Below are 15,866 nucleotides of genomic sequence, written 5' to 3'. Positions count from 1 at the left end.
TTCTCTAGGAAGCATCACATGCTTTCTTCCCACTCTGGTGGAACTACAACAATATGCTATTGAATAAAGAAAAGTTATTTGTACAATTACGCTTCAAATTCACAAATGAAATATGTTCAAAAGTAATGAAGTTACTTTAAGCTTGCATAGGACCCTGGTCAGGCTGCACTTAGTGTACTGTGCACAGCTCTGATCTCCATACTATGAAAGTGATACAGAAGCACTGGAAAAAGTGCAATGATGATTTATAAAGATGGTACCAGAATTGAGAGATTACAGCTATAGGGGAAAAATTGAACAGGTTGGGGTTTTTTCATGTAGAAAAAAAAAAGTTAGAGATGACCTGATAGAAGTCTTTAAAATTCTGAATGGGTTGGACAGAATAACTGTGGAAAGAAAGTATCCACTTTAGAGAATCCAAAGCTAAGGACCACAAATACAAGATAGTTACTAATAAATCCAATAAGGAGATTTTTTTAATTCAGTGTTTTGAATGTGGAATGCACAACCACAGGAAATAGTTAGGAAAATAGCTTAGATGGTTTCAAAAGGAAACTAGACGAGTACATGAGAATAAAAGGATTAAAAAAAAATGCTGAATGGTTGAGATGAGAATCTAAATGGGAGGAAACTCATGTGGAATATAAACATTAGCACAGGCTAATGGGGCTGAATGCCCCATTTCTGTGCTGTGTTTGTATGTAATTCTATGTAAAATCTACCTATGAAGAGTCTCCAGCAGGATACAGAGGGGACCAAGAAATTCTCTCCCCTCTGGTACAACATCCAGCACAGACGCTGCAGTCAATTGCAAAGTACAGCACAAATGAAATTTATAGTACTCCTGCTCACTTGCCAAACTGTCACGTACTTGCTGGGAAATTCAGGGGATTTCCATACAAAATTGTGCATTTTGTTTAGTGGTTGTACTCTTGCTTATGAGTCAGGAGACTGTGGGCTGAAACCCCCAATCCACCACTTAATCTAGACTGACTTTTCAGTGTAGAATTGAGGGAACTGTCAGAAAGGCCACCTTTCAGATGAAACCAAGTCTGCCTGTTCAGGTAGATGTCAAAACTACCATGGAGGTTTTTTCAAAGAGCAAAAGTTGTCCTGGGCAAATATTTGCTCAAACGAAGCCACCAAAAAACAGATTAACTGGTCATTCATCTCATTGGTGTTGGTGGGACCTTGCTGCAAACTGACTGCCATGTTTTCCTCCTCAAAAATCAACAACAAACCTTGACAACAATTAGTGCATTTAAAAAAAAAATAAAGTTAGTTTATGCAGTACCATATAATTTAAAATATATTACTATTCGGAGAATAGTCCAGCAAATCTTATGCTTCAGTCAAGTAGCCCATCTTCATTCCCATGCTACAGTCCTCATGATTCCCCACAAGTGTCTAATTACTTAGCAAGATTCAACAACTAGATGTGCATAAGAGATGATGAAAAAAATAGCATCAACTTGTACCTGTGAGTTTTATGCAATTCAAAGATTTTTTCTTCCAATTCCTTTGTCTGGTTTGGAGCAAACTGTAATTCTGAGACATAACCTGCTTTGTGTTCATCGGCATCATAGTCCCCAAGTTCTGCTTGCAACGTGCAAGAACCAAGAAGGGCATGAGTTACGAAAGAACATGGCAAACGACCACATACGATATCTTGGCGGAGTTGAAGGCATAAGTAATATCTGCAGGAGATAGTAGAGGAGATGGTGGGTTTGGAACAGAAAAAGAATGTCCTCTTCAGTACTGTATAAACCAATTTTCACAATATTGATTTTATTACTGTGCCACTGTTGGTCTAAGTAGAGCTGCCAAAAGCAGCAATTTACTGGAATTAGCTGTTTGGTCATTCTTCAAACCTACCAGATGAAGACTTCAGCAGAGGTATCATGATGCTGAACCAAACAATACAGTAATAAAGCTACACTATTAAGAAAAGTTTTGTTTCTTCAACATAATAGACTACAAAATTTCAGAGTGAGCCTTATTTTCGTGTATTTTATATCTGCTATTTAGTACGAAAATAAAGCCACGGTGAATGGAAGGCCAAATACAAATTTCAGGTCTTAAACTTCGTTTGTTAAACTCATTCATGAAAATTTAACACCGATAAAACTACCCAACTCATTAAAAAGAAAAATTTAAAATAAAAAAAGGTTTATACACATTATTTCCCTCCTAATCCTTTGCTTGGTTATTTATTTAATTTCAATAAACATTATTTCTGCATTATTGATGCCATCAACTTGTGTATATGGAGGATTCCCTGTTAATAATCCTGAGGACATCCTGATTGCACTTTCAAGGCTACCAACGAAATAATAAAAAACAAATGCTATTTTTGCAAAAGCACAGCAACATAAATAATTTGCTTATACATCAACAAATACAGAAAAAGTGTAACATACAGAATTCTCAGAACACTGTTTGGAGTGCACAGAATGCTGGAACATGACAGACATAATTCTAATAAGTTTGTGGACTCCCTGGGACTACCTTGCAGACCCCAGTATGAAAACCTATGCCTTGCAATGCTTAGAAGGGTACTTTTCAGCCCGTTGTGTCCCTAAGGCCCGACCATTCATTCTGGAGCATAGATTCACAACAAATACGTTGCACTTGCTCAATGAAATCAATTTTGGCAGCCTGACAGCGGAAACACTGCCAGACAAATCTGCATCCTCAGTGTACAGGGCTCAACAAAGTGAATTCATTCAAAGGAAATTTTTCACCATAAATTCAAACTCCAGAACCCAAGAAAAGTCAAATGGAAAAAGTACATCTGGACAAACAAAGCTCATCCCTCTCCTTATTTTTTTAAAAAGGCACTTAACTGCATTTCAGAGTATAAACATTTTTGCGCATTACCTTGCTTCGAGCTTTAAAACATTTATCACTTTTTTGCATAACAGAAGACTGTTTTCTATGTCCAAATGAAATTAATTTTCACTGATACCAATTCATGCTCCAAGGTTCCACTTTCTTAGAATAACCTGAAGCAAGAGTTTTCACTTACCTTACTTATGCCAATTAATAATTAAATATTTAGATGATGTTCTCCACAGCCACCCCTTTCTAGATTGTAACCCCTAAACTTGCTCTAATCTTTCCTCATAGCTCATCCTACACTGGCATTAGGGGACTTTTTTAAATTTCCCACCAAGATTTTAGGAGAGACTATTAAGAATGTTAGAACCCCACTTGTTATTATTGATCACAGAACTACACAGCTGAAATCACATCTAGTCAGTACGCTGTCAAAGAATAGACAAATTTCCATCCCATATAAAACTCAAAATAATCCACACAAACAAAAAAATAGAACTGAAAATCTGCAAAAGTCCTGTATTAGCATCTGTAAAGAGGATAAGTAGATAAAGCATATCTTCAATGCTAGTTCTATATCTGAAACAATAACTTGTCATTTTTCTTTACAGATCTGTTGTGCATTTGAAACATTTTCCATATTTAGTTTGACATCAAACTATTTACTTTGCAGTTTTGTTAGTGCAGTTCCAATGTACTTTGTCTCAATGGAGTAAAGTAACACTTTTTATACAATGCCAAGCTAGTTTATTTTTTTTAAATTGAAGCACAGGTTGACATTTTAGAAGATTAAATGTAGAAAATATTTTCACAAGAATTTGCTCATCTAATTTAAAGCATTTATACCTTGTGATGTCTTCAGTTAACTGTGAAGGATCAGGAGGATAGAATTTTACATTAAAGGAAAACTGCCAAGGACAACCTGCAATAAAATACAAATTGTATTTGTAAGATATGAGGCAAATCATAGAGTCATTACAGCACAGAAGGAAGTCATTTGGCCCATCGAATCCATGCCAACTTTCTGTAGAACAATTTAGTCAGTCCCATTCTCCTGTCTCTATCCACATAGCCCTGCAAGGTAATTTCCATGAAGTGCCCTTCCAATTGCCCTTTGAAATCATTCATTGCCTCTCCCTCATAGGCAGTGATTTCCAGGTCATTACCACTCGCTGCGTAAAAAAGGTTTTCTTCATGTTGCCATTTTTTCTTTTGCCAATCACCTTAAATCAATGTCCTCTGGCTCTGGATCCTTCTACCAATTGGAACAGTTTCTCCCTATCTACTCTATCCAGACCCCTCCAGACCTCTGTCAAATCTCCTCTTAATCTTCGCTAAGGAGAACAGCCCAGCTTCTCCAACCTAACCACATAACTCCCTCATCCCTGGAATCAGTCTCATGAATCTTTCCTGCACCCTCTCTAATGCCTGAACATTCTTCCTGAAGTGTGGTGCCCAGAACTGGACACAATACTCCAGCTGAGGCCTAACCAGAGCTTTATAAAGCTTCAGCATAACCTCCCTGCTTTTATTATAAATACCTCTGTTTATGAAGCCCAAGATCCCATATGCACATGAATCCCCAGGTCCTTCTGTCCGTGCACACCCTTTAGAATTATGCTATTAAGTCTATATTTCCTCTCCCCATCTCTTCTGCAAAAATGCATCACCAGCTTCTGTTAAATTCCATCTGCCATATGAGCTCCCATTCTTCTACCCTATCTATGTCCTGTTGCAGTCAATTGGTAACTGTCTGCCACACCTCTAAGTTTGGTATCAGCAAATTTTGAAATGTTCCAATATCTAAATCATTTATATATATATATATATATATAATATATATATGGGGAACACCACTGTCTACCATCCTCCAGTCTGAGAAACAACCATTTATCACATTTGCTGTTTCTGTCCTTAAGCCAACATTTTATCCAAGCTGACACGGGCCCTCCTTGTCCATGAGCCTCAATTTTCTTAACCAACCTTTTATGTGGTTACTTAATCAAACACTTTCTTAAAACCCATATACATAACATCCATTGCATTCCCTTCATCAACTTTCTCTGTTATGTCATCAAAAAAACAATTAGATTAGTCAAGCATAATCTGCCTTTTACAAATCTGTGCTGGCTCTCCTTAATTAACTCAAACCTCTCCAAGTACCTGTTGATTTTTTCCAATTATTGTTTCTAAAACCTTACCCACCACTGATGTTAAACTGACCAGCTGTTGCTAGGAATGTCCTTGCACCCTTTCCAGACCAAGGGTGTCACATTAGCCACTTTCCAATCCTCTGAGACCTCCTGTCTATTTAGGGAAGGTTATGGTAAGCCCTTCTGCTATCTCCACCCTCACTTCCTTTAGCAACCTGGAATGCAAGCCATCCAGACCAGGCGACTTATCTACTCTAAGCATAGCCAGCCTTTCCAGAATATCCTGCCTATCAATTTTCACCCCATTACATCTGCCATCTCCACTTATACTGATATTTTGTCAACATCCTCTTTTTCAGTAAACACCGATACAAATTACTCATTAAGTATTCTAGCCTTACCCTGCGTCTCTAAGCATATATCACCTTCTTCATACCTAACAGGACCCACCACGCCTCTTACTATTTACATGCCGGTAGAAAATTTTTGTGTTCTCTTTTATGGTAACTGCCATTCTATTCTCATGGTCTCTCTTTGCCAATCTTATTTTCCTCTTCGCTTCTCCCTCTCAACTTATTGTATTTGGCCCGATTCTCACTTGAAGAATTCACCTGACATGCATCAAACAGCCTCTTTTTTTTGTTTCATCATATCTTTCACCTCCCTCATCACCCAAGAAGCCCTGGCTTTGGTTCCCCTACCTTTCTCTCTTGCTAGAATGTACCTAGCCTGTACTTAAAGCATCATCTCCTTAAAGATTATCCATTGTTATGAATTATGTTGTGTTATGATTGGATTGCTCTGTCACTGCTCCAAACTAGAATTGTACATATAAAGGGCTTCAGTAAGTTTCTAAACTAAGAAAAAGAGCAGCAAAATCAAGCATGAAAACTTACTCCTGATGGCACTCAATACCATAACAGAATTTGCTTACATAGTGTTATGACTGACCGCTCAAGACAAAGCCCCAATTAAAATATATGATTCTGACTATGGTGGGAGAACCGCAGTTGATTCAGTCCCGCCTCTCCACAGATCACCTAACATATCATTTTAAACCTTCTAAATTAAAGAAAACCACAGCCAAATTGTCCATCTATTAACCCCCGAATGAGGTGAATCAAACCAGGTGTCTTTAGATCAACAAATTAACTGTATAATTAGAAAAACTAAATTCTTAAACACTAATAAGATATAAACGACATTTATAAAAATAGAAAAATTGGCATCCTTGCAGATTTATGCTCCTGCCGAAGTGGAATCTTCCAATGTGGAACAGTCCAAGGTTGCTTGAAGTCCTCACAGCCGTCCGATGGGAAACAAAATGTCCAACATCCGAAACTCCAACTCCTCTTTTGTCCAGCGATGACCTCAGTTGATCAACAACTCACAAACACTTCAATGAATCAATCTGGCTTTAAAATTTTGAAGGGTGAAAAAGTGATCAGTCTAAAATTCATGTTCCTTCAGTTTAAATTATCTGACAACTCTGTTAGGTTCATGCTGGTCCAGCTATTTGAGTGTCTGTTTCCATGATCAGCCAGTTCAAAATTAAATTGTAACATTGTATCTCTTGATCCTCAGGCTCTGAGTGGCTATATCCAAGGGCAATCAGAGTGCACATTTGCAGCTGGCTGGTACTTCCACTCTGAGCGGCTGTATCCCGGGGCAACCAAGATGCACTTTCCTTGCTCACAGTCCCTGGAGTCTGTTGCCTTAAAGCAACGCTAATCCTTTCATAGCCTTAAAGGCACACCACATACTTCCCAGAAAAGAAAAAAACTACAGGATCATAACACCTCCGCGCCTGGTGGAATGAAATGCCATTCCTGAAATGCATTTCATTACAATGTGTAAAAAATACAAATTGAAAAAAAACGCTAACATTTGTTCCCGCATTTACAGATATACAATCTTCTAAAATGGTAAGATTACAGCAACAAGTACCATCAGAATATTTTCAGCATTACATTTTCAAAAGATTGTCCCAATTAACCCATTTCAAATTTATAAGCATAGTCTTCCACTTGTTTTGTGTTCTCCTTCCAAGTGTCCCTATTGTCCGTCACCTCAGCCATGTGAACTGCACAGCTAGGAGCACTGACCACTACTGGGCTCACTATTCTGAGAAGTTTCTTGAATACCCCTTCATCTATGTGGCATCACATGACACTGGAAAACCCTGACCGGTGTAACAGAAGCTGATTTTTTCTTACCCTGGGGTGTCAAAGGAATTTGACAGTATCCCTCCAACACATCTGTCTCTTTAAGACACATGGTGTTGCCCATTCTGTCCATACAGTCTTTTAAATGAGAATTTGGGTAGGAGTCTGCCTTCTTTACCGCAGTTACTTTTCTAGAGTCTATGCAAGTTTGAGCCGGCCCACCTGGTTTAAACATCAAGACCATCTGCGAATTCCAGCTGTCCTGACTCGGTTCAACTATGGTGCCCTTCAGCATGCATTGTACCTCTGCTTCCACTTGGGCCTGTCTGTCTGTCTGGACCTAAGCAGCAAGGATGTTGTTTTATCGGAATGGTTCTCCATTTATCCACATCATGTGTGGCTAAGGTTGTGCATCCCGGCTTATCCCTACAAACCTTTTGAAATGTTGCGAAAACGCTGGTTAGGACTTCATGCTGTTTTGCCTCTAAGTGTAAAACCATATTGTTTAATTTTCCTAGCCGTTCTGTATTTGCTAATCGGATAGTTAGAGGTTCAATCTGAGAACTTCCTAGGCCTGTTTCTGCCTCATCCTCACTATCTTTTTCTTTCTCAACAGTCCCAATTACTTGACATACCTGCACTGGCTTATCCTCCTCCCTGTGGTAATATTGTTTGAGCATATTAATGGGACACAACCGGTTCTTCATCTGGCAATCAGGGGGGTCAATCAAGTAATCTACTTTACCTACTCTTTTGATCACTCTATATGGGCCACTGAACTGTGCTTTTAATGGTTCTCCCTATATTGGTAACAACACTAATACTTCAACCCCTGGTTTTATGGTAGGTTGTGGTTTTCCCACCATTTGACAGGTATGGCACATCCTACAAAGTTGTCTCACATCCTTTGTAAGATCTGGCCAGTCATAATGTTGGCTTATGCGTGATTCGGTCTTCCGAATTCCCCTATGTCCTGCAAAAGGAATGTTGTGTGCTAACCTTAATAATCCTTGGCGATATTTAGGTGGTACCACTATTTGTTCAACAACTGTCCAGTCTGCATCTGCAGGTCTATGAAGCGGTCTCCATTTCCTCCTCAAAACCCCGTTTGCCATACAATAGCCTTCTGGAACTTCTTTTGCCTCAGCTTCTGACAGTCACCTGTGCTATTCGGTATATTCCTGGATCAGCATGCTGTGCTGCAATGATAGACGATCTGTTAAACATCGCATTTGGATTATCAAAATTTCCAAATAAGGTTTCAGATACTTGGCTGTCTATTTGTGATGCCCCTTTTACCTCAGACAACAGATCCTGTTTAGCCATTGCTCAGTTAACTACACACGTAGGAAATATTCCCGCAACTTGTTCCTGTAATTGCTCCATTTCCTTAATTTCACTATTCCTCTGTAACTATAGGAGAAACTAATACTTTTGATCCAGCCAAATCATTTCCTAGGAGTAGATCTTTAATGGTAAACTGTGGACAACACCTACAGTTACTATCCTAAATATTAAGTCACTCTCTGGGCATACTTTATACAAAGATACGGGTATATACTCCCCACCAATTCCATTAACTAAAACTTTCACGTTCAAGGCGCTCTCTGGTGGAAACCTTATATCTTTCCCTAGCAAGAGTGCTTGGGTTGCTCCTGTGTCCCTGCGTATAATGATAGGTTTTCTTGTCTCACTTACAGGATATGGAGTTACTCTCCCTTTGACAAAAACTCATTATAACTCTTGGGTATTTTAATCTAAACCTCTGCACTCCTTTTAGTTTTAGTATCTGGTTTCACAGCAGTCCTTAAAGATATAGCCTGGTCTGCTATACAGTCTTTTCCTCTGCACTAGCTTTGCGTGCTCCAACAAGTCCTACGGGTTTAACTCGCAATTTCCAGCACTCTGAACGAAGATGAGCCATTTTGTTGCAATGACAACACTTTGGCTTGCGAACCTCACTTTTCCTCTCAGCACCTTCCTTTCTAACGTGAGATGATGATCCTGGGGCAATCCCAGCTGTTCCTTCTTGTCCCCGGCTATTTGTCTTCTTTTCACTCTCCCACTTTCTATCCTTCTCAGGTTTATGGATATGACGGACAAAATAGGTTGGCTTATTCAGAAGCTCAAAATCATCAGCAATTTCTGCTGCTTGCCTCGCTTTCAAAACTTTCAGATTATCTATATGAGTTCTCACTACTGAAGGAATGGAGTTTTTAAACTCCAAGATAATCAATTCTTGAAGGTTCTCATATGTGGTTTCTATCTTTAATGCCCGTATCCAAAGGTCAAAATTAATTTGCTTCACCCTCTCAAATTCTAAATATGTCTGCCCAGTCAATCTCCGTAAGTTCCTAAACTTCTGACGGTAAGCTTCAGGGACTAATTCATACGCAGCAAGAATAGCCTTTTTTGCCATCTCAATCTGCAGAAGCCTCTTCAGGAAGCATGCATAAGCTTCATGAGCTCTGCCGACCAGCCTGCCCTGAATAAGCAGTGTACAGCTTTCTTTCAGCCATTTCATCTGTTTGGCTATTTTTTCAAAAAGATATGAAAAATGCCTATACGTCCCTTTCCTCGAACTTAGGACTAGCCTGTATAAATTTGAACAACTTTTCGCTGGGCCCTGATCTAAATTCAGATTCTTCCTGACCCGAGTTTTCCCTAGATTCAAGACTACCCTTTTGTGTTAGTTCCATCTCTTTCAATTTAAATTCCCTCTTTTTCTCCCTTTCCTCTTTCTGGAATTCAACCTCAAGTCTTTCCAATGCTAATGCTATGCAGAGGGACCTAGGTGTCCTTGTGCATGAATCGCAGAAGGTTGGTCTGCAGGTACAGCAAGTAATTAGGAAGGCAAATGGAATTTTGTCCTTCATTGCTAAAGGGATTCAGTTTAAAAGCAGAGAGGTTATGTTGCAGCTGTATAAGGTACTGGTGAGGCCGCACCTGGAGTACTGTGTGCAGTTTTGGTCTCCTTACTTGAGAAAGGATACAATGGCACTGGAGAGGGTGCAGAGGAGGTTCACTAGGTTGATTCCGGAGTTGAGGGGGTTGGCTTATGAGGAGAGATTGAGTAGATTGGGATTATATTCATTGGAGTTCAGAAGAATGAGGGGGGATCTTATAGAAACATATAAAATCATGAAGGGAATAGATAAGATACAAGTAGAGAGGATGTTTCCACTGGCAGGTGAAGCTAGGACAAGAGGGCATAGCCTCAAGATTAGAGGGAGCAGATTTAGGACTGAATTAAGAAGGAACTTCTTCACCCAGAGGGTTGTTAATCTATGGAATTCCTTGCCCAGTGAAGTAGTTGACGCTTCTTCAGTAAACGTCTTTAAAGCTAAGGTAGATATCTTTTTGAACAATAAAGGAATTAAGGGATACGGTGGGAGCGCGGGTAAGTGGATCTGAGTCCACGAAAAGATCATCCATGATCTTATTGAATGGCGGAGCAGGCTCGAGGGGCTGGACGGCCTACTCCTGCTCCTAGTTCTTATGATCTTATGATTGTCGTTTCTTTCTCTTGTTCAAGTTTTCTTAATTCTTTTTCCACCTCAAGTTTTTTTGTTTCTAACTGAATCCTAGCCAATACCACTGCACCTACTACTTTCTTGTCTCTCGTATTCCCTTTCTTGTTTCTCGTATTCCCCTCGAACTTCATCATCATCACCACCTTCTTCTACTAATTCCAGATGTTCAGCTATTATATCAATTACCTCTGCTTTTTTGGCACCTGATTTCAATTCCAATCCCAATTTCGCTGCCAATTCTTTTAATTTGTTCTTAAAGTTATCAAGTCACTCAGGGAAACATTCTGCTTTCCCAAAGACTCTACTGCAACCAATAATGCCATTACAATGGTATAGACTGTACCTTATTCGACAAGAGACCTGTTTCTTTTATTTCTTTGTAATTGGTGTTAGATTTAGATCCCAACAATAGAGTTCCCAATTGACACAATCCCAGACTTGAGAGCAATTAAATATGATGCCAAACGCAAGACCCCAATTTAAATATGCTATCCCAGAGACGAGTATTTAATATGAGTCCAAATGCTAGCCCTCCAAATTAGCCTGATTCTGATTCCAGACACGAGCTGCTGAATTAAATATGATTCAATCTCAATCAAGCCCCCAATTAATATGTTACGACTGACCACTCAAGACAAAGCCCCCAATAAAAATATACGATTCTGATAGTGATGGGAGAAATGCACTATTGATTCAGTCCTGCCCCTCCACAGATCGCCTAACATATCATTTTAAACTTTCCAAATTAAAGAAAACCACAGCCAAATTGATCATCTATTAACCCCCGAATGAGGCGAACCAAACCAGGTGTCTTTAGATCAACAAATTAACTGTATAATTAGAAAAACTAAATTCTTAAACACCAAGATATAAATAACATTTATAAAAATAGAAATTAGCGTCCTTGCAGATTTACATTTCTGCCGAAGTGGAATGTGGAACAGTCCAAGGTTGCTTGAAGTCCTCACAGCCGTCCAATGGGAAACAAAATGACCAACATCCGAAACTCCAACTTCTCTTTTGTCCAGCGATGACCTCAGTCGATCAACAACTCAAACACTTCAATGAATCAATCTGGCTTTAGAATTTTGAGGAGTGAAAAAGTGATCAGTCTAAAATTCATCTTCCTTCAGTTTAAATTATCAGAGAACTCAGTTAGGTTCATGCTGGTCCACCTGTCTGTGTGTCTGTGAGTTAAAACAGTCTGTTTCAACTATAAGCTAGTTCAAAATTAAACTGTAACATCGTATCTCTTGATCCTCAGGCTCTTGAGTGGCTGTATCCAAGCGCAACCAGAATGCACATTTGAAGCTGGATGGTACTTCCACTCTGAGTGGCTGTATCCCAGGGCAACCAAGATGCACTTTCCTTGTTCACAGTCCCTGCAGCCTGTTACCTTAAAGCAACACTGATCCTTTCACAGCCTTAAAGGCACACCGCATACTTCCGGAAAAGAAATAAAAGACTACAGGATCATAACAACAGAACATTTACAAAAAAAAACATACTTGTACAGCATTCAATAAACTTTGACAGGTCTCCCATATGGAGTATCGTATCCATTACAGTAATTTCCATTAATTTAACTAAACACTTGCTGCCTTCACACTTCTTACTTTTAAAAGGAAAAGTGGGATGATTACAATAGTCAATGACGGCTTGATCATTCTTCCACTTTCACCTATGAAATCAGCATCCACTTACATCAATCATCAGAAGTCAGATTTGGGAGAGAGGTTTAATCTCAAGGAGCATTTTCTTTCTCTTACTAAAAGTGCTCTGCCATCATGAGGCATTCCAGTTAACGGGCCAGCCCATGAAGCAGCAAAGGTTTTCATACAGGGCACACAATTTGAATGCGAGTTAAAGCTGTGATTTGAATTCAGCCCTGATGAATGGGAAGCTAACTGTCTATAACATACAAGTAAAAATTCTACTAGTATAGTGCAATTGCGCTGGCTTTTCTTGTTTTGCTTGTGACAAAGATTGATAACTGATCTGCAAGGCAAATTTTACATTTAAGTTTTCTTTCCACTCTAACTCAAAAGCACCTCTTCTGGTGGCATGATTTTAAACAAAATCTATGAATCCATCCAAAATATATCCAATACAATGAAAGAATATACACAACACAAAGATCAATAAGTATGTATGTCCAAATTAAACTTTGATGGCCCTTCAAGCAACAGTGCACTTACTTCGAATTTGCTTCTTTATTTCCTTTGCAGGGTCCAACCAATTCTAAAAAGAGGTAGAGTTGTACATTAGAAATAATCGAATGGAAAAATACACATCTTATAATAATTAGATCCAGAGAAGCAGGGTTTTCAAGAAAATTTCAGCTCTGCAATCTTTCAGTGCATGGTATTGTCATCATTTTTTGCCATATTTACTGGGTTGACATTCTATTTATTATATTCCAGCATCATCTCTGGGTATTTGCTGCACTTAAGCCAATGCACTTCAATTGTGCAATACGTTTTTTGTACAGCATTTTTTCATCATTTCAAAGTAGTTCCACCTCTACCATCATCAGTGACTGATCTTCATCTAACATTATTTCATCTTAGCTGAAAATACTTTCTCCAGACTTGAGCCAGGATTTGGACAAAAATCTGTAACTGCACTGTAGTTAATTTATCAAAGTTCAAATTTCATACACCCAGTGGCCCGGATTTTGCGGCCCAGACAGTGGCAAACGCCGAGAGATTTGCCGTTATTGAGGGCCGCAACAGCACCGCACTTCGAGCGACCTGAGTTACACTGAAACCCAAAGGCTGCAGTGTGCCTCAATGGGCTGCAGAGGAGACCATGCTGATGGCTCACCGATCCTATTCTTAAAGCAGCAGGGACCATTAGTGTGAAAACTTTGTTTATTTGCCCACAACTTTCACAGATTTTTACATGAAAAAGTTAGGGCTCATAAACACAGGCGCAAGTCAGCAAACTGGCAGGGTAAATAAAGGCTGTAAACTGTTATAATTTAAAAAGTTCCTCATGCTCCTCTTCACACCCTCCTCCAGCTCCTCTTCCCACCTTTTCGTGGCTCCGCCCGCTCTCCCGGCTGCTGTCCCCACCTGCCCCCATCTTGCCCACTCCCTCTTTGCCCCGCCCCTCCCCGATGTCGGGACTGAAGAGTGAGGGGAGCTGGAAGAGCTATCCAAGTTTGTGCCAGGAAGCTGTGACACGTCTCCTTGCCAGGTGCTTCTCTGCAGGTTGGCTTCCATAGCAAGCTTGATAAGTTTAAGTATTTAAAAGTTTTAAAAGGTTTAGGTTTTTAAACATTTTACAAATACTTAAAAATTTATAACAATTTTTCAAAGTTTAGAAAAGCATTTAAAATGATTAAAAGTACTTCAAATGTTTTAAAAGTTCAAAACCAATTAAAATCATCATAAAGCACTATAAAGCACCAACCTGAAGAGTGACTGACTGCTCGACCTCAAGGGCATGAATCAGAGCTATACAGCACAGAAACAGGCCCTTCGGCCCATCGTGTCCATGCCAGAGATCAAGCACCTATCTATTCTAATCCCATTTTCCAGCACTTGGCCCATAGCTTTTGGCATTTCAAGTGCTCATCTAAATACTTCTTAAATGTTGGGAGGGTTCCTGCCTCTACCACCCCTTCAGGCAGTGCGTTCCAGATTCCAACCACCCTCTGGGTGAAAAGTTTTTTCCTCAAATCCCCTCTAAACCTCCTGCCCCTTACCTTAAATCTATGCCCCCTGGTTATTGACACCTCCACTAAGGGAGAAAGGTTTCTTCCTATCTATCCTATCAATGCCCCTCATAATTTTGAATAGCTCAATCAGGTCTCCCCCCTCAGCCTTCTCTGCTCGAAGGAAAACAACCCTAGCCTATCCACTCTCTCTTCATAGCTGAAAGGCTCCAGCCCAGGCAACATCCTTGTGAATCTCCTCTGCACCCTCTCCAGTGCAATCACATCCTTCCTGTAGTCTGGTGACCAGAACTGTACACCGTATCCCAGCTGTGGCCTAACTTGCAGTTTATACAGCTCCATCATAACCTCTCTGCTCTTATATTCTATGCAAATATCCCATATGTCTTCCTAACCAGCTTATCTACCTGTGCTGCTACCTTCAGTGATCTACGGACAAGTACACCAAGGTCCATCTGACCCTCTGTACTTCCTAGGGTCCTACCAACCACTGTATATTCCCTTGCCTTGTTAGTCCTCCCAAAATGCATCACTTCACACTCTTCAAGATTAAATTCCTTCTGCCACTGCTCTGCCCATCTTACCAGCCCATCTATATCGTCCTGTAATCTAAGGCTTTCATCCACACTATTTACAACAGCACCAATTTTTGTGTCATCTGCAAACTTACTGATCATACCTCCTATATTCACCTCTAAATCATTAAAGTACACTACAAACAGCAAGTGTCCCAGCACCGATCCCTGTGGTACCCCACTGGTTATAGGCTTCCAATCACAAAAACAACCGTCGACCATCACCCTCTGCCTCCTGCCACTAAGCCAATTTTAGATTCAATTTGCCAAATTGCCCTGGATCCCATGGGCTCTTACCTTCTTGACCAATCTCCCATGCGGGACCTTATCAAAAGCCTTACTGAAGGCCATATAGACTACATCAACTAATTTACCCTCAAATACACACCTAGTCACCTCCTCGAAAAATTCTATCAAATTTGTTACACACGATCTCCCCCTGACAAAGCCATGTTGACTATCGCTGATTAATCCCTGCCTCTCCAAGTGGAGATTAATCCAGAATTCTTTCCAATAGTTCCCCTACCACTGATGTTAGACTCACTGGCCTGTAATTACCTTGTTTATCCCTACTACCCTTCTTGAATAATGTTGCCACATTCGCTGCCCTCCAATCCTCTGGCACCTCTCCTGTGGCCAGAGGGGATTTGAAAATTGTGTCAGAGCCCCTGCTATCTCCTCCCTTGCCTCACACAACAGCCTGGGATATATCCACTTTTAAGCCCGCTAAAACCGCTAATACCACCTCCCATTCAATACTAATATTTTCAAGTATATCACAATCCCCCTCCCTGATCTCTACACCTACATTGTCCTTCTCCATAGTGAAAAGTAATCATTCAAAACCTCACCTACGTCCTCCGGCTCCATACACAGATTGCCACTTTGGTCCCTAATGGGCCCTACTCTTTCCCTGCTTA

The 15,866-nt window shown here is 40.0% G+C and overlaps 1 protein-coding gene across 8 annotated transcripts in view; it reads right to left on the bottom strand.

Annotated features, from left to right (window-relative positions):
* epb41l2 (erythrocyte membrane protein band 4.1 like 2) overlaps positions 1–15,866 on the bottom strand; it is a 124,317-nt gene that overhangs the window by 85,652 nt on the left and 22,799 nt on the right. For all 8 annotated transcript variants that reach the window (XM_068025086.1, XM_068025079.1, XM_068025111.1 and 5 more), the window contains exons 3-5: positions 12,888–12,930; positions 3,685–3,760; positions 1,479–1,697 (exon numbers count right to left, since the gene is read on the bottom strand). In XM_068025086.1, coding sequence (XP_067881187.1) covers positions 1,479–1,697; positions 3,685–3,760; positions 12,888–12,930 — 338 coding nt within the window. The remainder of the gene's footprint in view (positions 1–1,478; positions 1,698–3,684; positions 3,761–12,887; positions 12,931–15,866) is intronic.

Source organism: Heterodontus francisci, chromosome 3 (genome assembly GCF_036365525.1).
Source record: "Heterodontus francisci isolate sHetFra1 chromosome 3, sHetFra1.hap1, whole genome shotgun sequence".
Taxonomy (NCBI): Eukaryota; Metazoa; Chordata; class Chondrichthyes; order Heterodontiformes; family Heterodontidae; genus Heterodontus; species Heterodontus francisci.
This window is presented reverse-complemented; position numbering and strand designations above follow the sequence as displayed.